Source organism: Chlorocebus sabaeus, chromosome 20 (assembly GCF_047675955.1).
Source record: "Chlorocebus sabaeus isolate Y175 chromosome 20, mChlSab1.0.hap1, whole genome shotgun sequence".
NCBI lineage: Eukaryota > Metazoa > Chordata > Mammalia > Primates > Cercopithecidae > Chlorocebus > Chlorocebus sabaeus.
Window position 1 is genome coordinate 10,537,707 of NC_132923.1, and position 22,440 is coordinate 10,560,146.

At 39.3% G+C, this 22,440-nt stretch overlaps 2 protein-coding genes across 3 annotated transcripts; one reads left to right on the forward strand and one right to left on the reverse strand.

Annotated features, from left to right (window-relative positions):
* Positions 1 to 13,579: 13,579 nt before the first annotated feature.
* Positions 13,580 to 14,688, reverse strand: LOC103223989 (late cornified envelope protein 1A). Its single transcript, XM_007977117.3, has one exon. It carries the CDS (start codon positions 14,210 to 14,212, stop codon positions 13,880 to 13,882), a length of 333 nt encoding a protein of 110 aa, XP_007975308.1. The 5' UTR covers positions 14,213 to 14,688; the 3' UTR covers positions 13,580 to 13,879.
* A 5,321-nt stretch (positions 14,689 to 20,009) lies between these two features.
* On the forward strand, positions 20,010 to 21,828 carry LCE1C (late cornified envelope 1C). Of its 2 annotated transcripts, none has more exons than XM_073008103.1 (2): positions 20,010 to 20,060; positions 21,160 to 21,828. In XM_073008103.1, the coding sequence occupies exon 2, from the start codon at positions 21,182 to 21,184 to the stop codon at positions 21,536 to 21,538; it is 357 nt and encodes a 118-aa protein (XP_072864204.1). In that variant the 5' UTR covers positions 20,010 to 20,060; positions 21,160 to 21,181; the 3' UTR covers positions 21,539 to 21,828. The 2 variants fall into 2 exon arrangements, with proteins under 2 accessions (XP_072864204.1, XP_072864205.1); XM_073008104.1 differs by lacking the exon at positions 20,010 to 20,060 and having other exon boundaries at positions 21,092 to 21,225; positions 21,316 to 21,828.
* Positions 21,829 to 22,440: the final 612 nt, after the last annotated feature.

Consider the following 22,440-nt stretch of genomic DNA (forward strand, 5'->3'; position numbering starts at 1 on the left):
TAATTGTACGATGTCAATGACTTAAATTTCATAAAATTTTTATTAAGCAAGTGACTGGCTTTTTAGGTCTTCTGTTACCAAGACTTGGAAGTGGACACGGCTGAGATCTAGAATGTAGCTATGAGGCAAATCAAAAGTAAAGCATTGGCCGGGCGCGGTGGCTCACGCCTGTAATCCCAGCACTTTGGGAGGCCGAGGAGGGCGGATCACAAGGTCAGGAGATCGAGACCATGGTGAAACCCCGTCTCTATTAAAAATACAAAAAAACTAGCCGGGCCTAGTGGCGGGAGCCTGTAGTCCCAGCTACTCCGGAGGCTGAGGCAGGAGAATGGCGTGAACCCGGGAGGCGGAGCTTGCAGTGAGCGGAGATCGCGCCACTGCACTCTAGGCTGGGTGACAGAGCGAGACTCTGTCTCAAAAAAAAAAAAAAAGTAAAGCATTATGTCCCACATTGTAAATTTGTAGGAATGACTGTAATACTTTTTTTTTCTAATTGTTTCTATGTCCATCTGTAAACTGGTTATTAATTAACACATTTTTGGAAATGTTCAATTTTTAAAGAATCACCCGAACTTCGTACTGAGTGATATTGTACTTTATACTTTGGAATCAGCACCTAGTATGCTAATGGGTTATTTTTTTCACCCATTAGATCCTTTTTTGTAACACACATTATTAAATAACACTCTTAAAGTAGAAAAGGATAGTTCATTATTTCTTACGCTTGGTGGCTCCCAAAACCATGTTACAAAAGGAAAATGTGATGTTTATTTACTTCTGAATAAAAACTTCATGTGGAAAAGAGCAACATGTAAACACTCCTGAAAGAGAAGTGACCAATTGAGAGGAAATTACGTCACATATCCCAGGAATAAGATTAACACTGTGGACATACAAATATACTTTACAAATTAATAAGAAAAAATTCCATGAAAAAATGGACAAAGGAGATAAGCAGGAAATGCAAAATGGTAAATTTATAGATGAAAAATACATGTATAAAAACTTACATTTGATTTTTCTCTGTGGAATTTATGCGTTCATATTAAATAGGCAAAGATTTAAAAATTTTACAAACCAAGGGTGGATGTGGGAGGGAAAAGTTACTGTGGATGGAATACCTTTCTGAAAGGCAGACTGGTTATTGATTCATTCAGGTAATATTTACTGGTGAGTTAAAATAATTAAAATGTAGAATGCACATATATTTTGACCAAGTGATTCCAATTTTCAGGCTTTCATTTTGTGGAGATTATTGTAACAATGTGAAAATCTAAGTACTCAAAAGTGTTAACTATCATATTGTAATAAGGTAAGTTGGAAACGCTTACTACTAAGTACTTATTTTTAATACTTAGGGTATTAAATTACGAAACAGGCATCTAAAGGCACATAAGGCAATAATTAAAATTATTTTGTGGTTCTACATTTAGGCATAAAAAGATATATCCTGACTGAAGCTGTTATGTTATAGAACACATATACACCAACAATCAGAAATTGTTATTTAGAAATAAAACCATAGATATCAGTAACAAAAATATGAGAAATCTAAGAATCAATATCTCTAAAAGATGATCAAATGGAAAAAGTTACGACATTGTATTGAAAGGCATTAAAGTAGACCATAACGAATAGAAAGCCAGGTCATATCCATGGGTTGAAAGAAACATTGTCTTAGAGGTCAATTTTCTGCAAGTCAACCTGTGGATTTTATGTAATTCTAATAAAAACCACAAGAGGGAGCTCAATGGAACTTAATGAGCTGATTCTACGGCTTGAATGAAATAGCAAGAGACCAAGAATAGAAAGGATAACCATGAATAAGAAGGCATGGGAACTTATCTCACAAAACAACAAACATAATTATAAAGCAATTGTCATTAAGACTGTGAGCTATTGATTAGGGAACAATGTGACAGGTTATACGGAACTAAAAATCATTCATTCATATATGAACCCCTGAAATGTGTCAGAGGCAGGATTACAGAAAAGTGGGTTAAGAGTAATCAGTTCAGTAAATTATACCATACCAACTGTTCATTCATTTGGGCAATAAATAAATACCTCTACATCACACCATATAATTAAAATAAATTCCATAAATCAAAGATCTAATGTAGTAAACAGAACGTTAGAAATATATTTTAAAATTTCAAAAATGATTTGATAGAATAACCTTATAGACTTTTGATGGAAAAGACTTCCTAAATAATACACATGTGTTCACATCAGAGACAAACACATTACAAGCAAACAAAAACCCGTGAGTTTGGTTATATTAAATTTTCTTTAACCAGAAAACATCACAAAAGATGAAAATACAGATTATGAAAAGATATTTGCAACACATATAATTGACAACGAATTAGTATCTAAATAAAAAACCCTACAAATCGGTGAGAAGAAAGCAATGGCCTAAAGGAAAAATGAGAAAAACACGTGAGAATTGATTTCCAGAAGTGAAAACCTGAATAACCAATAACCAATACGTTTTTGAAAAATCTTTTCAGCCTTGCTAGGAATCAGAGAAAAGCAAGAAAAAACCATGATGGTATATAATTTCATATCCATCATCTTGGTGAGAATGAAAAATTCACACTATTCTTCTCATTGACGTTGAATAACAGAAATTTTCATATACTCTGAGGGGAGTGTACATTAGTACAACTTTTGAAGAGTAATTTGGCAATATCTACTCAGGATGAAGGCAGATATACTGAATGACATGCTGATTCTTCTTGTTAAGTCTATGCCTCAGATGCCAAGTTTCCAAGGTGTGTGTAAGAATGTTAAAAAGTAGCACTTTGCATGAAGTACAAAGTGAAAACAAGGTAAGTACCCAATTTCAGTACAAGTAAAGTATGAATATTCTTACACTGGAATGCTATAAAATAGTGAGAAAAAATGGAAATGAAATTGAGTCACCTGTATCAACATAGATAAATGTCTCAAAGTCACAGAGTAGATCACTTTCAGAAAACTAAAAATACAAATTATAATTAATACAGAAATAAGTTATAAATTAAATATAGCTAAGTACAAATAAAGTGTAGTTAAGTACAGAGGAATTGTTACATTTTTGACTTATAAATACATTATAAGTTAAGGATAAATAAGCATAGGAAAGTATATACATTATACAGGAAGGAAAAACAGAAAATACAGAATAATGAATATCTTTAGGTAGAAGGGATATATAAGGGGATGGTTTCAATCATATTTATGATGATTTATTTCTTAATGTGAGTGGAAAATACATGCATGGGGTGTTTACCAGGAAATCCTTTTAAGTTTGTATCTGTATAAAATATTTTATTTAAGAAATTTATATATATGTAAAATTTAACATACACTTATATAGTAAGGTATTAGTCTATCGTATTTCATATATATCAAAATATTTTAGAAAATTATTTGACTTAATTTTGTTTTCTTCTTCTCTAGCAAAATATTTAATTTAATATGCATGTATTTGTGCCTATTTTTCTTTATAATTTCTTTAATTGTTTTTATATTGAGAATGTTTTTCTCAATCCTGAGAGAAGATAAACATTTAGCTACAAGTACTTCTTTCTTTATAATTTAATTTCCTCAAAATATTTAATCCCATGGAATTTGTCTTGGCGTCTAATAATACTAAATGACAGTTTACATTTTCTTTTCGGTTATCACAATTCCCTAACTCCAGATATTGAATAGCCATCTTTTCCCCACTGATAACCATCATCTGCATCATCATATTTTAAATCTTTGTATACATATATATAGATTTAACAGTATTTATATGTATACATACATATATGTGTATACATAGATACGTATATGTGTGTATATACATATGTGTGTATATATATACTATTACATTCTTTCTTTTTCTTTTAAATTTGTACCAGTCTCAAGGTTTGGGATTTAATTACGTGAAAGTTACAGAAAAGTATTTTATCAGATTGGGACTTGTGTTGGATAAGAAAAATCCTCTAGATTTCTGGCAAACAAAAAGAAGACAGAGAATTTCCTAGAACTAGAAGTTTAGGATCCTGCCCTCTTTGTCCTTTCCCAGGGAGGAGCCTGCAGGTGAATCCCTGATATGGGGGATGTATAGAATGAGGACCCAACTCTTCCCTCAGGAAAGCTGGAGGAAATGAAACCAGTTTTGTCATCTAAGCAAAGATAAGTTTCTAGTTCCTCGGCAAGCGTGAGTCAAATGATGCATGAGTGCTTTCTAAGACCAAATGTGGATCACATTGGAAAGACGAACTGCTCTTAGCCATTTTATCCCCTGTCTGAGAGAAGATTCTGGAACCGAGGCTGAACTTTGAGAAATTCACCCTAGAGAGGCATCACTCGCATCATAGATAGAGGGGACACTAAAATGCCCAAGAGAGGAGGAGTCAGAAATTGGATTCTGCTTCCTGGTTGCTCCAGTATCAGAAGGAAATTGTGCCTACATGTCAGACTGAGCCTCTTCTTTTTTCTCCATTCAGAAAATACATTTAGAAAGCTGAAGGATAGACATTAGGTGGGGAATGAGTAGAAGGACCAGGCTTCCTTTCTCTGGTATGGTGGGGCAACCCACTGGAGCGGGTTCATGGGCAAATATGCCATTCAATAAAATTGGGGGCCGGGTGCAGTGGCTCGTGCCTATAATCCCAGCAATTTGGCAGGCTGAGGCAGGCAGATCCCTTGAGGCCAGGAGTTTGAGACCACCCTGGACAGCACAGCAAAATCCTGTCTTTAAAAAAAATATGCAAAAATCAGCCTTGCATGATGGTATGTGCCTGTAGTCCCAGTTACTCAGTAGGCTGAGGTGGGAGGATCACTTGAACCTAGGAGATTGAGGTTGCAGCGAACCATGATTGCACCACTGCACTCCAGCCTGCACAACAGAGTGAGACTCTGTCTCAAAAAAAAAAAAAAAAAAAAAAAAATCAATCAATCAGCCAATCAAATTTGGCATTGATATTGTTTTTCCGACTGGATATTTCATTACTGAACTGAAACCAAGTTTATAATTTTTTTGTTTTAGAGATGGGGTCTTGCTTTGTTGTTCCGGCTGGTCTGAAACTCCTAGGTTCAAGTGATCCTCTCTCTTGGGCCTCCCGAAGAGCTGAGATTATAGGCATGAGCCACTGCAGTGGGCCCAGGTTTGTGATTTCAAGTAAAAAATCAGTTTCCATACTTGGAAAGAGCTGTAAAGTCAGTTGGCCTTTCAACTTTTCATTTAGGAATCGGAAAACCATCCCACTGAGTAAAATTTTAAGGACAATTTTACTTTAAAAATTTTTAAATTTTTAAAAAGCTGTAATTTTAATTACATCCTCCAAGCTAAGCTTGCTCAATGTGAAGGTTGTAGACAGATTATTTAACATGCACCAGCTTAAGAAAACACACAATTGGATAAGATTTCATAGAAGGATGACATTTGAGGTGAGTCTTAAAAGAAGGACAGAATTACAAAATGTCCAGATGGTGGGGAGAGATTTGGAGGAACTTCAGATAGAGGAAATAGCAAGTAAAGCTGCTAATAGTAATAGTAAGTAGTGATTATAGTAGTTAGTAGTGATACTAACAGTAGCAGTAGTAGTAGTGGCAACACTTATAAAATATCAAGAGAAGCTACTCTTTATTGAAGACTTACAGTATTCTGGATATGGAGCTATGGATAGTAAATTCTACTTACAGCTTCTCAGAAAAAAAAGGATGAAGATATACAAGGGTAAGTTATATCTGTGCAAAGGTGAGTTTCTCAGTGCGGCAAGAACATGGGATGTCATGGGAAGCGTGAATGGTAAACCTTAGAAAAGAATTTGGAAACACTTCCTGCTGAGTCCCAAATGTAATACTTAAGAAACACATGCATTGTTCTGTAGAAAGCCCCTGTTTTGCAGAAGGAGAGTGACAATTTCAGAAATGTGGTATAGGGAATGTGTTCTGGAAAAAAATGCAGAGAATTTAATGGAGATGGAAGAGGAAGAAAGAGACAAGATTTAATGGAAGGTTAATACAAGTGCAATTTTTACACAAAAAAATATGCCTTGAACTAAACTTATTTCAGAAGTAGTTAGTGAGAAAACTGGGAATCCCCTGCTGGGACTTCACTCTAGAAGCAAAAAGAGGTGATAGGGAGGGGTCCTGAGACGAATCATCAATGTGTGCATGTGTGCGTGTGCACCTGTCCATGTGTGGAAGTGTGTGTATTTGCATGTGATGTGTGTGTATGTGCATACATGTGTGAAGGAGGAAGGATGTTGAATGGAGCTAGGTCAGGAGGAACAGATGGCGCTCATAGAGGGAGAGGAGCATGGAGAGACCAGTCAGGGCCTTAAAGGGGACCAGAAGCAAAGGAGCCGTGTTTACAAAAGACATTTCAGACTTGGTCACAAGCAATGCTGCTTCAGGCCAATTGACATAGGACAGACAGAGTTGGAAGTCCCTTCCCACTCCTGCCCTCACTGACCCCAATTCAAGCCACAATGTCCCATTGGCTCCTGAAGTTCCAAGGCCACCACCTGCAGAGGACAGGGTGAGGAGAACAATAGCCACTCAGGGAGAATAGGGAAAGAGGTATGTACAGAGATCTCTTTAAATGAGCAAAAAATGTAAGATATTTGTGTTCCATATGAATGTTTACTAAACAATAACCTTAGCAGAGACTTTAATAAATAAGTGGACAGGATAACCTATTCTGTGGATACCAGTCAGACTCTTTCCCCAGCCTCTCCTGTCATTTCCCAATGAGCTCATGAACAAAGTGGCCATGGTGGCAGGTAAGACAGTGAAGTTGTATTGCTGCCCTTGCCAGCTGAAAACAAACTGATTATGGTAGTCATTACTAATAGGTAAGAAGAAAAAAAAATCCAGGTCAATAGCTATATAACACAGTATGTGCTAATTTACTCAAGAAAATGCCACATCTAGTACAACACCTGTAAATGGAGTCATCCCCTGGCTAGGCTTATAATAATTCAGTGTATTAGTCTGCTCCAGCTGTCACAACAAAATACTATAAATTAGGTGGCTTAAATAATAGAAATTTATTTCTAGTAGTTCTGGAGGCTGGGAAGCCCACCAAGGTCAAGGTGCCACTCGATTTGGTTTCTGATGAGAGCTCCTTTTCGGACTTACAGATGGCTATCTTCTCACTGTGTCTGCACATGGCTAAAAGGAAATCTCTGACATCTATCTCTCTTCTTACAAGGGCACAAGCCCTATGAGATGAGGGCCCGACACTCATGACTTTATCACCTTCCTAAGGGCCCTAGCTCCAAATATAGCCATTTTGGAAGTTATGACTTCAATATATGGATTCTGAGGAAACATAAATCAATCCATAGACACCCAATTTCATTCTTCAAGATTCAACTATTTTCTGAACAAGTTAAATAGGTGAGTTGAATAGGGATGTGGTGAGAATTATCATCTCTGTATCTTTCAAGTCCTTGATAATGGCACCAATATCTGCAATCTCTCCAGTAATATGGTGTTGCTTTTGGTTCATTATTTTCCCAGGTGGAAACAGTTCTAAAGGCTTCTATTTGGCCTTTTCCACCATAATAGCCATCACTCCACAGGTCAGGGAACTGATAAGAGGATTCTGCCAGTTGCCGAGTATGCCTGTTAAAATTATGCCTTCTGGAACTGAGTAAATAATCACAGAATAGGTGCAGAGACACGCTGTGAGGTGGAACTGAGCTAAAATTCCATGGATCACTTAACTTCCATAAGCTCCTACTCTGACTGGTGGAGCAAAGTGGCATTTTAAGCCCCTTGAAATTAGCGTCAACTAAGAGCTAGTGTCCAGTTATCCAAAAGAGTCTGATTATTATTTCCTTTTCCCAATGCACAGCCACCCCAGTAAAAAGCTGTAGGTCTCTTTGGGAGAAAGAAAAACAGTATAAGTGTTCAGCAGTGTACTAGGCTCTTTCTTCAAGGAGATCTGGCCTCTCCTTCCTTCAGAGTTCTGAGTCCATAAAGTAGCTCAAGCCTGGGCTTTGATTGAGGAACTGTGACTGTTTTTATCACTCAAGTTGGACTTTTTTTCACTTGTCTAGAACTCTTCTGTTGTACAGATCAAGAAAGAATTTAGTAGACTTCCCATTTATTTCACTTCCAGGGATAGCGTGACCAACTAGCCAGCACTCTACAGGCCGGTGGGTCAGAATATTCTGATTGCTGCTTGGTTTCTGCTGTCCATATGGTAGCCACACCCATCCACTTTGCCTTTGGTGATTACATGCCATTCCTTGGCCCCTGACGCCCAGGGATCCAATTTCCCCATAGTTTTCAGTAACAGCAGATCCCACTGAAATTGTTGATCTACAGAGATAATGGCAATCTAAGCCTTTTTTTTCTTTTTCTTTTTCTTTTTTTTTTTGAGACACAGTCTTACTCTGTCACCCAGGCTGGAGTGTGGTGGCGTGATCTCGGCTCACTGCAACCTCTGCCTCCCAGGTTCAAGCGATTCTCCTGCCTCAGCCTCCTGAGTAGCTGGGATTACAGGTGAGTGCTAAATGCCTGGCTAATTTTTTGTATTTTTAGTAGAGACGGGGTTTCACCATGTTAGCCAGGATGGTCTTGATCTCCTGATCTTGTGATCTGTCCACCTCGGCCTCCCAAAGTGCTAGGCTTTCAGGTGTGAGCCACCATGCCCAGCCAATCTAAGCTTTTTAGAGCTCTTCAAGGATGCTGAGCCTCCCCTCACAAACATGTTTTTCACAATTGTGATGAAAGGTGAATCATCCGGGCCTTCCAAGGTGGGTGATTTGTCATTTCATGACAAATTAATTCTAATATTCCAATCTCCCTAATGCTCTGAATCTCTTCCTCTGCAGCAAAACAAGGCAGGCCTGTCATTTCTAGGTCACGCACATATTCCCTGAATGTCTGTCTGTATACACTGTAGTTCTTTTGGAGCGTAGTGCACCTTGTCTTGGGTCACATGTTGTACCTCACCATTGGGGACCTGCTGGACTTCACTCTAGAAGCAAAAAGAGTTGATAGGGAGGGGTCCTGAGATGAATCATCAATGTCTTTCAAGGCAACTGCTTCACAGGAGCCCATTACAGTTTCCTTAGGAAAATCAGGGTCAGTCTCCTCAGGTGGGTGTGGAAAGGCTGCTTCTACTGGCAAAGAAGACTCAACCAAATTCAGGGGTATAGTGTTTCCATGGTCATCAGGATTTTCTCATTGGCCCTCATTCCAATTTTCAGAGTCCCATTCCTCCTCCTCCTCCTCCTCCTTTTCCTCCTCCTCCTCCTCCTCCTCCTCCTCCTCCTCCTCCTCCTCCTCCTCCTCCTCCTCCTCCTCCTTCTTCTTCTTCTTCTTCTTCTTCTTCTTCTTCTTCTTCTTCTTCTTCTTCTTCTTCTCCCCCTCCTCTTTCTCCTCCTCCTCCTCCTCCTTCCTCTTCTTCTTTTTAGACAGAGTCTCACTCTGTTACCCAGGCTGGAGTACAGTGGTGAGATCTTGGCTCACAGGAACCTCCGCCTCCTGGGTTCCAGTGATTCTCCAGTCTCAGCCTTTAGAGTAGCTGGGATCACAGGCATGTGCCACAATGCCAGGCTAATTTTTGTGTATATATGTATATATTTATTTATTTAGAAGAGACAGGGTCTCACTATGTTGATCAGGCTGGTCTCGAACTCCTGACCTCAAGTGATTCACCCACCTCCCCCTGCCAAAGTGCTGGGATCACAGGCATGAGTCACTGTGCCTGGCCCCCATTTCTTCCTAATCAATGTCAAGGAGAAATGCTTTAACTCAGGAAGTGGTTGTTGCAATGAGCCGAGATCGTGCCACTGCACTGCAGCCTGAGCAAGTGACACTCCAACTCAAAAAAAGAAAAAAAGTTGATTCTCTCCTTCATAAGTTTTTAATTCAAAGGAATAAATATTAAATTTGCAATAGAGAAAGCTGGCAGATCAAGTGGTCGAAGTTATATCTCCAGGAATGGGACAATTAAACATCATGTAAGGCTTGACATCATGCTCTAAGGACAACACCACTTTTGTGGAATATTTGCAAAAATATGTAATCTGAGCCTGGTCAAGAGGAAACATCAGACAAACCCAAATTGAGGGGCATTCTACAAAACCAATGGTTCTTTAAAAAGGTCAGTGTCAAGGAAGACAAAGAAAGACTGTACAACCATTTCAGACTGGAGGAGACTGAAGAATGGCTTCACTTTATCTGTAGACATACTGAGAATTTGGAAATTTAATTTGTATTGTAATTCAGTCATTCACTGAAAAGATCTGGGGTTTAGTTTTTAGCAGTTTCAGCTCTGAGACTACAGAAGATAAGGGTTTCTTTCAGGACAGACATAAAAACTGTCAGGTTATTTAGGTTATTTATGTGCTGCACGGTTATTTATGTGGTGCACAAATTGAGGATTCAAATCCTGGACCTCATCATTTTCTTCTCCCATCTTACTTAACACAATGAGGAGCAACCAGCCAATCTCTTTATATTCATTAGTTTGACAAAAGTATTCTCAGGTAGCAAATCCATAGCCACTCAAAACCTTGTCTCTTATAGGCATTTGATTAGAAACATCCAATAGTGATATTTTACATATCCCTATAGCCACATTTACTATCAGTGTTCTCTTCACTATGGGAAATAGGGTTCATTAGTGCATTTAAATCTAGTTAGGCTAGAGAACAAATTCCAGAAATTCCAGAACTCATTGAGAAAACTTGTCCTTAAGATTATATTCCTTGAGATTCTGTTATGTTTTGGTAAAGTAAGTGTGAGCAAGAAAGACAGAAAGAGGACTATTTTGCAGCAATGGCTCAAGTGACTATCAGGGATGGCAAAACCAAAATTTGTAGGGAAGGATGGCAGAATGCAGATTCAGGGGAGAGCTGATGTTGCAGTCTCAAGTCCAAAATCATTCTGGAGACAGATTTAGTTTTAACTTTTATTTTCAGTTTAGGGGCACAAGTGCAGGTTTGTTACATAGGTAAACTTGTGCTATGGGGCTTTATTGTACAGATCATTTCATCACCAAGGTACTAAGCCTAATATCCACTAGTTATTTTTCCTGATCCTCTCCCTTCTCCCACCCTCCACCCTCTGACAGACCTCAGTGTGTATTGTTCCCCTGTATGTGTCCATGTGTTCTCATCATTTAGCTCCCAATTATAAGTGAGAACATGCAGTGTTTGTTTTTCTGTTCCTGTGTTTGCTAAGGATAATGGCCTCCAGCTCCATCCATGTCCCTGCAAAGTACATGATCTCATCCTTTTTTATGGCTGCATAGTATTCCTTGGTATATAGGCACCACATTTTCTTAATCCAATCTATCATTGATGGACATTTATGATGATTCCATGTCTTTCCTACTGTGAATAGTGTTGCAATGAACATACGTGTTCATGTGTCTTTACAGTAGAATAGTTTGTGTTTCTTTGGGCATGTATCTAGTAATGGGATGGCTGGCTTGAATGGTATTGCTGGTCTTTAAGGAATTGCCACACTGTCTTCTACAATGGCAGAACTAATTTACACTCCCACCAAGAGTATATAAGCATTCCTTGTTCCTGAAGGCAGAATATTTTTTCTCTCTCTGCTTATGAGTCTTTTCTCTTAAGACCTTTGACTGGGTGGCTGAGGCCTGCCCATATTATGGAGGGTAATCTGCTTTACTTAAACTCTACTGATTTAAATACTAGTCACATCTAAAAAAATATGCTCACAACAACATTTAGACTGATGACTGGTACTAGAGCAAGATCTGGGAACCATAGCCTAGCCAAGTTGACACATAAAATTAACCATCACATATGTACACATACATGCAAATATAATGGCAAATAAAATTGAAAAAGATCAGGCACAGTGGCTCACACCTGTAATGCTAGCACTTTGGGAGGCTGAGGTGGGTGGGTCACCTGAGGTCAGGAGTTTGAGACCAGCCTGGCCAACAAGGTGAAACCCTGTCTCTACTAAAAATACAAAAATTAACAGGGCGTGGTGGCAGACACCTGTAATCCCAGTCACTTGGGAAGCTGTGGCAGGAGAATTGCTTGAATCCAGGGGGCTGAGGTTGCAGTGAGCTGAGATCACACCACTTCACTCCAACCTGGGCAAAAGAGTGAAACTCCATCTAAAACAAACAAACAAAAAATTTCAAAAAAATTGTTCAACTTTACTGATATTCAAACAAATACAAACAAAATAAAAAAGAAATATCTTGAATTTGAGAAAGGAGACTAACAGATTTATTTACTTATTTCAAAATGACAATTATTTTAATGACCAACAAAATAGTATGTGACAGTTGTTGGTAATACACATGTTTTGAGATGGCAATATGAATTGGCATACCAATTCTGGATAACAATTTAATACTTATTGAGGCGTAATGAGTTTAAATTTATAATAAGCGTATCTTTTTACACAAAAATTGTGTTCTACGAATTTACCTGAAAGTAGAGTTATAATATAGGAGAGATAAATGGATAAGAATGGTCATCACAGGAAATTAGATATAACAAGAGTTCAACAAGAAGAAATTGTAATGGACTTCCTTCAAGTAGTTGCATTGCAGGACATTGCTGATTTTGCTCAGGACCCATCCTCACCACCTCTCTTTGCTTTACATATGTGCAAAGACTCAGGGTATGAGATAAATATATTTAAAAAAACTATACTTGATGATACTAGCAACACTATAGTAATAATAATTTTGTAAAAGAACATCAATTATACTAAAAATGTTTTGGGAAAATGTTTGATACAAAGTAAATGTTTAGGCTGGGTGCTGTGGCTCACGCCTGTAATCCTAGCACTTAGGAAGTCTGAGGTGGGCAAATAACTTGAGGTCAGGAGTTCAAGACCAACATGGCCAACATGGTGAAATCCCATCTCTACTAAAAATACAAAAAGTAGCCGGGCATGGTGGCACACACCTGAAATCCCAGTTACCTGTGAGACTGAGGCAAGAGAAATGCTTGAACCCAGGAAGTGGTTGTTGCAATGAGCCAAGATCATGCCACTGCACTGCAGCCTGAGCGACAGTGAGACTCCAACTCAAAAAAAAAAAAAAAAAAAAAGTTTATTCTTTCCTTCATAAGTTTTTAATTCAAAGGAATAAATATTAAATTTGCAATAGAGAAAGCTGGCAGATCAAGTGGTTGAAGTTATATCTCCAGGAATGGGACAATTAAACATCATGTAAGGCTTGACATCATGCTCTAAGGACAACACCACTTTTGTGGGATATTTGCAAAAATGTGTAATCTGAGCCTGGTCAAGAGGAAACATCAGACAAACCCAAATTGAGGGGCATTCTACAAAACCAATGGTTCTTTAGAAAGGTCAATGTCAAGGAAGACAAAGAAAGACTGAAGAACCATTTCAGATTGGAGATTGAAGAATCGTGGCAACTATGTCAAGCCAATAGAGGATCCTGGATTGGATTCTGAACCAACAAAATTGTCTCTTACTATAAAGGATATTAGTAGGAAGACTGGTGAAATTTGAATAAGGTCTATAGATACTAACATCTTGGGAGAGCCTGGAGATGAGGACAGAGTATGAAAAGCATTGAAGAAATAACAGTCAAGGCAAAAAGGAATGCATATTTCTGGTTTTATTGTTTTACATCAGGCTGAGCTATGCAAAAAGACAAGCTGCAAAGGGATATAGGTCTGTGTTTTGGGCTTCCCAGAGCAACCACACATATGTAAACCGAGGTCTTTAAAAGGCTTTGTGGGAGAAGTTTTGGGCCTCTGAACTCCAAGACAGAAGAATCCTCCATGCTTAAGCTCAGTCTTCACCAAGACCTCTCAGCAACATGGGCAGGCCCGGAAGGAGAAGGAAGAGGAGAGGGAAATATTTGGCCGTTTGTGTTCTTCCAGGTTCAGGATCCACTTCAGCAGCAGCCTCCAGAGTGCTGGCCGCTGCCCCCTCCACAGCAGCTGGAGCCCCCCGAGGGCTGGCTGCAGCAGCCAGAGCTCTGGGGTCTGTGGCAGTGGGACCTGCGGCGCCTGTGGTGGCTCAGACAGCAGCCACCTCCCCCAGAGCTGCAGCAGCCCCCAGAGCTGGAGCCACAGCAGCCTCCGGAGCTGACACTGCAGCAGGAAGAGACTGGAGGGCACTTAGGGGGACACTTTGGGGGGCATTTGGGTGTGGGGCACTTGGGAGGGCACTTGGGGGTGCACTTGGGAGGGGGCTGGCACTGCTGCTGGCTCTGCTGGCAGGACATCTCGCTGTGCGTGTTCAGGAGCTGAGAGAGAGTCAGACAGAAAGTTAGACCCAGGCAGAGGCCATCCCTGCCTATTCTTGCCCTTTCAGCATCATTTCTAATCCCTTCATTTTGATGAACTCCTTAGTGTAGTTGTAGCTAATTAATCACGGGAATTTTCATTGTTTCTAATAGTTGGCTAAGCACACTTATAGCCTCTGTTTTGAACCTTATGCTTTTTATATACTTATAAAATCATAAAGCATTTTCAACTATTTTATAATTAGAAAGCCGAAGCCAAAAGATATTAAGAGAGCATTCTTAAAATCAAGCATGTAGTATGTAGAGGAGACATTCTGCTTCAACTACACACCTGAGTCATGAAAACAATCTAGAAAGGGGTTTGGAAATAAAATTGTTTTTCAAGGGGAAACAGTCATTCTCTCGTGGAAGAATTTTCTAGATTACCTTGTTGTAAGGACACAGAAGTTCAGAACTGCAAAGGATGTTGGAAAACTAACTGAGGAAAAATATCATTGAATTAAGTTGAAGCGTGTATCCAGGTTTCCGACTTAGTCCAATGCTCTGAAATTCCCAGCAGACAAACACCGTACCGAATGCTCAGCACTTATATTTTGTTTGTCTACTGTCCTTGCCTTACCAAGTTAAGTACCATTAAATGTGAGTTTAGGGGAGTCAGTTAGCTGTGATATCCTCTACACTGGCTGGAAACCACTATTTCCATCTCAACTTTTCAGGAAAGGACAGTTATATTTTTCAAGGTAAACCTCCCTTTCTGAAAGCAGTTACAGGTGAACGTGGGAGGCAATGTTGCAATGCCTTCAGACTAGAGACCCAAGAACTCTAGATCCATCTCATTTCTCCAGAACACCATCTCAGGACTCCTCCTTCTCAAGTCCCTGGTCTGTCCCCATTGCCCTTGCTCAGTTTTCTTGAGACTCCCTCCTTCACTCATATGAATGCCAGCACCACCCCAGCCCTGGAGTCCATGCCCGGCCTCCCCTCCTGCCCTGATATAGGCATTCCTTTGTGGGAGCCTCTGATTGAGTACCCAGGGAACACTTACTGAGGTCACAAGCAGCACAGGGTCCTTCGGCACCTCGGGAGGTGAATGGATGGGGTTCTCTGGCCCTGAGCCCTTTTATCCTGTCCTTTGGGCTCTTCCTCCAGTAGTGAGACAGGGCCTGGGCATGAAAGGACCTGCCTCCTGACACCCACGTAGGTCCTGTGACAGGTGGTGACTGGTAGCTCTGCACATGTCTGCCTTCATGGGTGTTCAGGAGAGCTGCTACCAGCATGGAATATGGCCACTTAGAAATAGAGGTGGGGTGGGGAAATCCCTACTATCATCTCCTGCTTTGATCTGCCTGAAGGGCACCTGCCTTTAAGGTTCTCACTTCTCATCCTTAGAGCTTTGAAGTTTTGGCCCTAATACTGCCCTTCTTGCCTCCCCAGTGTTAATGAGCCCATGAAACCTGATTCAAACCAAATTGTTATGTATTCCAATTTTATTCTGTACAGGTTACCCTGGTACAATATGTATTATGGATTACATGGTTTTAACTCCATAGAAATGGCATCATACTTAAGACACTCATTTTTGACTTGTTCTCTTCCTTAAACATTATTTTTGCTAGTTGAGTTGATCTGTATAGCCATAGTTTACTCATTTTCACAACTGTGTAGTGTCCATCTTATGAGTGCATCATGATTTGTTAGCTTCTCTCTTTTGGATGGACATTTAGAGGGTTCTCACTTTTCACTGTATCAATATTGCAGCTATGGAAATTTTTGTGCATGTCTACTTGTGTATTTGTGGGAGAGTCTCACCAAGTTATGTACCTATAAGTGGAAGTGCTGAATTTTGGATCACACCTATCTCTCCAAATTGCTCATATTGATTTCAGTTTGCATCAATGGTGTATAAGAATCATTCTTGCTGCACATTGTTACTAAACTTCAATGATTGCCGTTTGATAGATGTGCATTGGTATCTGTCTGTAGTTTAACATGTGTTCCTCTGCTTTGTAGTAATCAGAGCATATTTTAATATATTTTTGGTTATTTGAGCTTTCTCTTCTGTGACTTGTCTGCTTTTTCTTAAAAATGTTTTTCAATTTGTTTATCTGCTTTTGTTAGTATTTGTAAATGTTCTTTACATATTCTAGTTACTAATGTACTGCTATTAAATGCATTGTGAATACCTTTTCCAAGCAAGTATGTTCCTGTTTGCATTTTAATGGTGTCATTTGATGAACTAGTGTTTTATTTTTAACATAGTTGAATTTCTGCAACAATAACTATAGTTTGTGATTTTCATGATTTTAATAGATCTCAACCATTCGTAAGTCCAGAAATCTTTTCCCTATCTTTAAAAAGTTGAAATTTTTTTCTTTTTAAAAATGAATGTTTTTATTCAATCAAGAAAGGAATTTTTGTACATTTTATATATTTTAAACATTTTTCTGAATGGATAACCAATTGTCTTAGTATTGTAATCAAATTTTCCATTTACTCCCACTCATCTGAAATACCTATGGGCCAAAATCAATTTTTCACATTTCTGTAGATTTATAATTGGGTGAACAATTCTTGTCATTGTCAATTTGTCAGCACCTCTGAGAACATCTGCTGCCTTAATTATCATAGGTGTATAATCAATTGTGATATCTATATCACACAGGTTCCATCATTCCTTAAGATTGTTTTGGTGATTATTAAACCTTTGTTATTTTATATAAATGTTAGAGTCAGTTTGTCACGTCCCACACAATGAAGATGAAGCAAAACAAATCATCATTAGAATTTTGATGAAAACATCTTTGAGAATATGCATTAATTCATGAAAAATTATTATATTTTATTATAATTTTTTTCTACTCACCCATATATATGGTATAACTCTTTATTATGGTATTCTGTAATGCTGTTTAATAGTCTTCTCATGTTATCAAATTTATTTTTACATTAAAATTGTATATTAGACTTTATGTATTTTTGCTATTTTAAATGGCAATTTTTAAAATATTTTTGAATTACTTGTTGTTGGTTAATATAAATTTATTCTTACATCTTGCAACTTTTCTAACTCTTAATGTTATTTTAATTTTCTGTAGTAATCATTCTTGTCTGTATATCTTCTTTCTCAAAGTTTTCCTCCTTAAGTTAAATTCTTGGAAGTACAACTCTTGGATAAAAAGTATGTACATTTAAAATTTTGATTTGTATACAGAAAATTATTATTTATTGAGTAATGGGTCACCAAATTTCATCTGAATTTTCATTATTATTCCAATTTATAAGACTCATTTCCTATCATCTTCAGCAATACTGTTTTGTTATTGATTTTCAGTTTCTTCTAGTTCAATATAAAGGAATATCTTCTAATCCTTATCATCCTTGAAATGGATGAGCTGTGCTTCTAGATCAGAACTACTAATGTAAAGTGAGTAACCAATATCTTAACTACTCTCGCATTAAATACATTGTTTGGAACAACATGAGCCACAGCCAAGCAATTCAGTGGCAGACTCAGACTTCATCCTTGAAAGACTATCCTTGTTTTATATACAAGTCTTTGGTTGATTGTATATGCAAATATGAAATAACAAATTTCAAAATGTATTGGTCATTTGTATTTCTTTCCAAGCTATCTGTTTGTTCATGCACTTTGCCCACTCATTTGTAGATGGCCTTATTTCTTTTCTATAAAGTTGTAAAGAGTTACTATTTATCATAGATTTTAATATGATTCCTTACTTATGTACTTTACTTTTTCTCAGCTGGTTATTTATATTTTTCATCTTTTAAAATTATGCTTTCTGACACATAGTATTTCTTTCATTATGTGATGAGATTTATCAATTTTTTTCATGCTTATATATTTTATCCAATTACTTATAAAGAAATAATTAGATATTCTGTATATTCTTCTAATAATTTTGGAGTATCAGTTTATTGTTACTACTCTACGCAGGGGTTGCAGAGGAAGGAAATAAATTACAAATCACTGACATATGGTGCTGGCTCTGGGACACAGAGTAAGATCTACTGAGTCTAAGTTAATTTTTACTGGGTCTCAGCATTCTTCCAACCTATCTCTTGTGATATGAGAGTCTGACAACATACAAGTGTACTTTCAGAAAGTCACTCCTTTGCTAGTGCATATTGTTAGCATTAAAAAGGTACCAAATTCAATAAATTTCAAATGCTATTGAAATCTAACACCAAACATAAGGAAACAATACTCATGATGTTACATCATATTGCTACCTTATTAACCCAATCCATGCCAGATTAATTGACAGTTTGGGTGCTACCCTTTGTGGTATCAGAGTCACGGACAGAATAGCTTCTAATCCTCATCATCCTTGGAATGCATGGGCTGGGCTTCTGGCTCAGAACTGCCAGTGTAAGCTGAGTAATCAGTATCTTGACTACTCCATTATTAAACACATTCTTTGGAACAACATGAACCATAGCCAGGTAATTCAGTGGTAGACTTCTGCAGTGATAAGGCTAGTATACTGTAATGTAAATGTCTCAGAGTGAGAATTCCAATGATGACGGCTTATGTCATACACAAACTAAAGATGATGCTAATAGTAATCAATTCATTTTTAAATTGCTTACCTATGGAGTCCACCTCTGTTTTAGAAACTGTTGAGGGGTACATAAATATAGGAACCAAGCTGCAGAATTAAGCATAGTTTATTGTAGTCATATTTGAAATCTAAGACTCATAACGAAGTTACAGTTGAATGGCCCTGTTTTAGAAATGCATAGGTCATGGAATAAAGCCTGGATGTTGAAGAAGGAGGGTTACCCAAATGAATATAAATTGTTCTACCATAATGACATATGAATGTGTATGTTCACTCCAGCACTATTCACAATAGCAAAGACATGGAATCAGCCTAAATACCTATCATTGGTAGAATGGCTAAAGAAAATGTGGTACACATATACCATGGAATAGTATGCAGCCATAAAAAAGAATAAGATCATGTCTTTTGCAGAAACACGGATGGAGCTGGAGGCTATCATCTCTCCTTAGAAAGCAGGTATAATTTGAAAATATTAATGCATTGGCATTTGTTTAGGGAAAATGACATGTTATAAACTCTCCAACAGAAACTTCCTTTGCATTATTTCATTGACTCTCAGTCATCCCTGGACAATTATTTTTATATTATTTCTATTACAGAGTTGACAAACAGAACAAGAATGATGAGGTATTAATGTTTTTCATAAGGTAATGCGGGTAATAAGTGGCAGAATCAGGTTTCTCTCTAGGTCTGACTCTTTAACCAGTTACCTAATGGCTGTAATACAGAAACACACACACACACACACTGTCCTTCTCTCTCTCTCTCTCACACACACACACAGAAACACACGCACACACAGAGCTATAAAATAGTTGAGGGTTGGAGGATTCTATGAAACTTGAGTTAAGCCAGGTTGCCCAGAGCCACAGAGGTAAGATTTGGAAGTTAACAAAACAGAGAACTCAAGCTCCAAAACCAAACAGCTTAAGTATTCTCCATGGAGATCAAGACAGGAAATGATGGTAGGGATTTTTCCCACTCCATTTCTATTTCTAAGTGGCCATAGTCCAAGCTGGGAGCAGCTTTTCTGAGCCCCATGGAGGAAAGCAAGTGAGGAGCTGCCAGTCACCACCTGCCTCAGAACCCATGTGGGTGTCAGAAGGCAGGTCCTCTCATGCCCAGGCCCTGTCTCACAGCTGGAGGCAGAGCCCAGGCCAGGATAAAAGGGCTCTGGGCCTGAGCACCCCATCCACTCACCTCCTGAGGTGTTGAAGGACCCTGTGCTGCCTGTGACACTGGTAAGTGTCCTTTGAGAATAGGAGCTGGGGCTTCCACAGAGGGTTGCTCAGTCCTAGGCAGGAGGGGAGGCTGGGCAGGGCCTTGAGGGCTGAGATCCATCTGGATAGAAGTCAAGACCTCAGAAAGATTGAAGGAGGGTGTGCAGAGGAGGCAGGGAGAGGGCCAACTGGTAACACAAATAAGAATTAGATGGCTCTGTCTTTGTGCTTCAGCTGGCTGAGTTTTAAGGACAGAGGGAGTTGAAACCCAGGCAAACAGACTCCGCTAGAACAACTTCAAACAGGACACTTACTTTTCAGAGCAAAACTGTGACACTCCTTGTAAATTTGAGCTGGAGATAGTAGCTCTCAATCAGTGGAGTACAGATAATTAATGGATCTTTTAGGGCTTTTTGAATCCACTTATCTCTAGATTCAAAATGGAATTGAGAATCTCTTTAAGTAGTTAGACATAGCAAGCTGAGGATCACTGTGCCAAGATGTTACTGTGAGGCCTTTGTGTGATGAATATGGCAGTGCACCAGCCTAGAGCCAGGGTACCTGAGTTCAAATCTCCTCTATGCACCAAAAATACTGTTCTTCAGCATCTTCCTTAACAAAAGGAGCCTGTGAGATCAGCCTGTCTCCAAAACCGTTTACAATTGTACATTTGCAGGTTTTTTACAAGACAAAGTCTCCTAGGAAGTTACTCCAAGAGATAATCCTGCTGTATCTTTTCCCAAGAAAATATTTATATTCCTAGGTTTCCACACTGGACGGTTTCAGAGTTTTATTTGACACGAGAAAAATTGCTTCCTTTAATTTACTAAATGTTTAATCTTGACAGATATTTTTTCATATGGCTTACTGCCTCAGTTTCCTCCTTTGTAAAAGATATAGTAATTCTTGACTGTCTTAAGATGAAATTGTGAACTCAAAAGATACAGTGTAAGAGCATTTGCCAAACTACAAGAAATAACAAAATTTTCAGTGATTAATGATTTACCATGACATTTACATAGTTCATCAAAATAAAGGAAATAGAAACAATGTGGAAAGGACAAGAATAGGCAGCAGTGGCCTCTGCCTGGGTCTAACTTGCTATTTGACTCTCCTTCAGCTCCTGAACACCCACCACCGACATGTCCTGCCAGCAGAGCCAGCAGCAGTGCCAGCCCCCTCCCAAGTGCACCCCCAAGTGCCCTCCCAAGTGCCCCACCCAGAAGTGCCCCCCAAAGTGTCCCCCTAAGTGCCCTCCAGTCTCTTCCTGCTGCAGTGTCAGCTCCGGAGGCTGCTGTGGCTCCAGCTCTGGGGGCTGCTGTGGCTCCAGCTCTGGGGGCTGCTGCAGCTCTGGGGGAGGTGGCTGCTGTCTGAGCCACCACAGGCGCCGCAGGTCCCACTGCCACAGACCCCAGAGCTCTGGCTGCTGCAGCCAGCCCTCGGGGGGCTCCAGCTGCTGTGGAGGGGGCAGTGGCCAGCACTCTGGAGGCTGCTGCTAAAGTGGACCCTGAGCCTAGAAGAGTGGAATCCAGGACAGCAAACTGCCACGGACCTCCCCCTTCTCCTCCTAGGCCTGCCTGAGAGGCTCACAGGTCCAAGGGAAAGTTCTGAACTTGCCAAGACCATATCTTCTCTCTGGAACCCAGAAACTCAGATCCTCTCTTGGATCTCCATTCACTGGCCTTGGACTTCACCTCTGTGGCTACCCTCCCACCCTCTGTCTAAGCCCCTAGCTCACTCCATGTTGTTTGCTGTGTGCATCTGCTGATTAAAGCAATGAAACAAGGAATCTGCTCAGTGTCTTATTCTATGAGGACCCTATTCTCCTTGAGTGGCTCTTGTTCTCTTCACCCTGTCCTCTGCAGGTGGTGGCCTTGGAATCTCAGGGGACAGTGGGCACTCTGGAGTGAATTGGGGTTAATGGGGGCAGGAGTGGGAAGGGACCATTGCTCCCAACTCTGTCTGTCCTATGTCAACTGGTCTGAAGCAGCATCGCTTCTGACCAAGTCTGAACTGTCTCTTATAAACACAGCTTCTTTGTGTTTGGTCCCCTTCAACGGCCTGACCAGTCTCTCTATGCTTCTCTTTCTCTGTGAGTGCAGTCTGCTCCTCCTGACCTAGCCCCACCAACATCCTTCCTCCCTCACACACATATGTGTATGTACACACACATCACATGCAAAAACACACACTTCTGCACATCTCCAGGTGCACACACAAACATGCACATACTTGCATGTATATACCTGGACAAAAAAGAAAAATATAATAAATAAATGAAATAAAAGAGAACAAAATCCATGAATATATTTTGAAAATACAGTTTTCCCACTGACTACTTCTGCAATAAGTTTAGTTCCAGGTACATTTGGAAGTAAAAATTGCTTTTCTATTAACCTTC

Bases quoted from the DNA above. Each gene is read 5' to 3' on its own strand.
- LOC103223989 (XM_007977117.3), bottom strand. From the start codon at position 14,212: ATGTCCTGCCAGCAGAGCCAGCAGCAGTGCCAGCCCCCTCCCAAGTGC.
- LCE1C (XM_073008103.1), top strand. From the start codon at position 21,182: ATGTCCTGCCAGCAGAGCCAGCAGCAGTGCCAGCCCCCTCCCAAGTGC.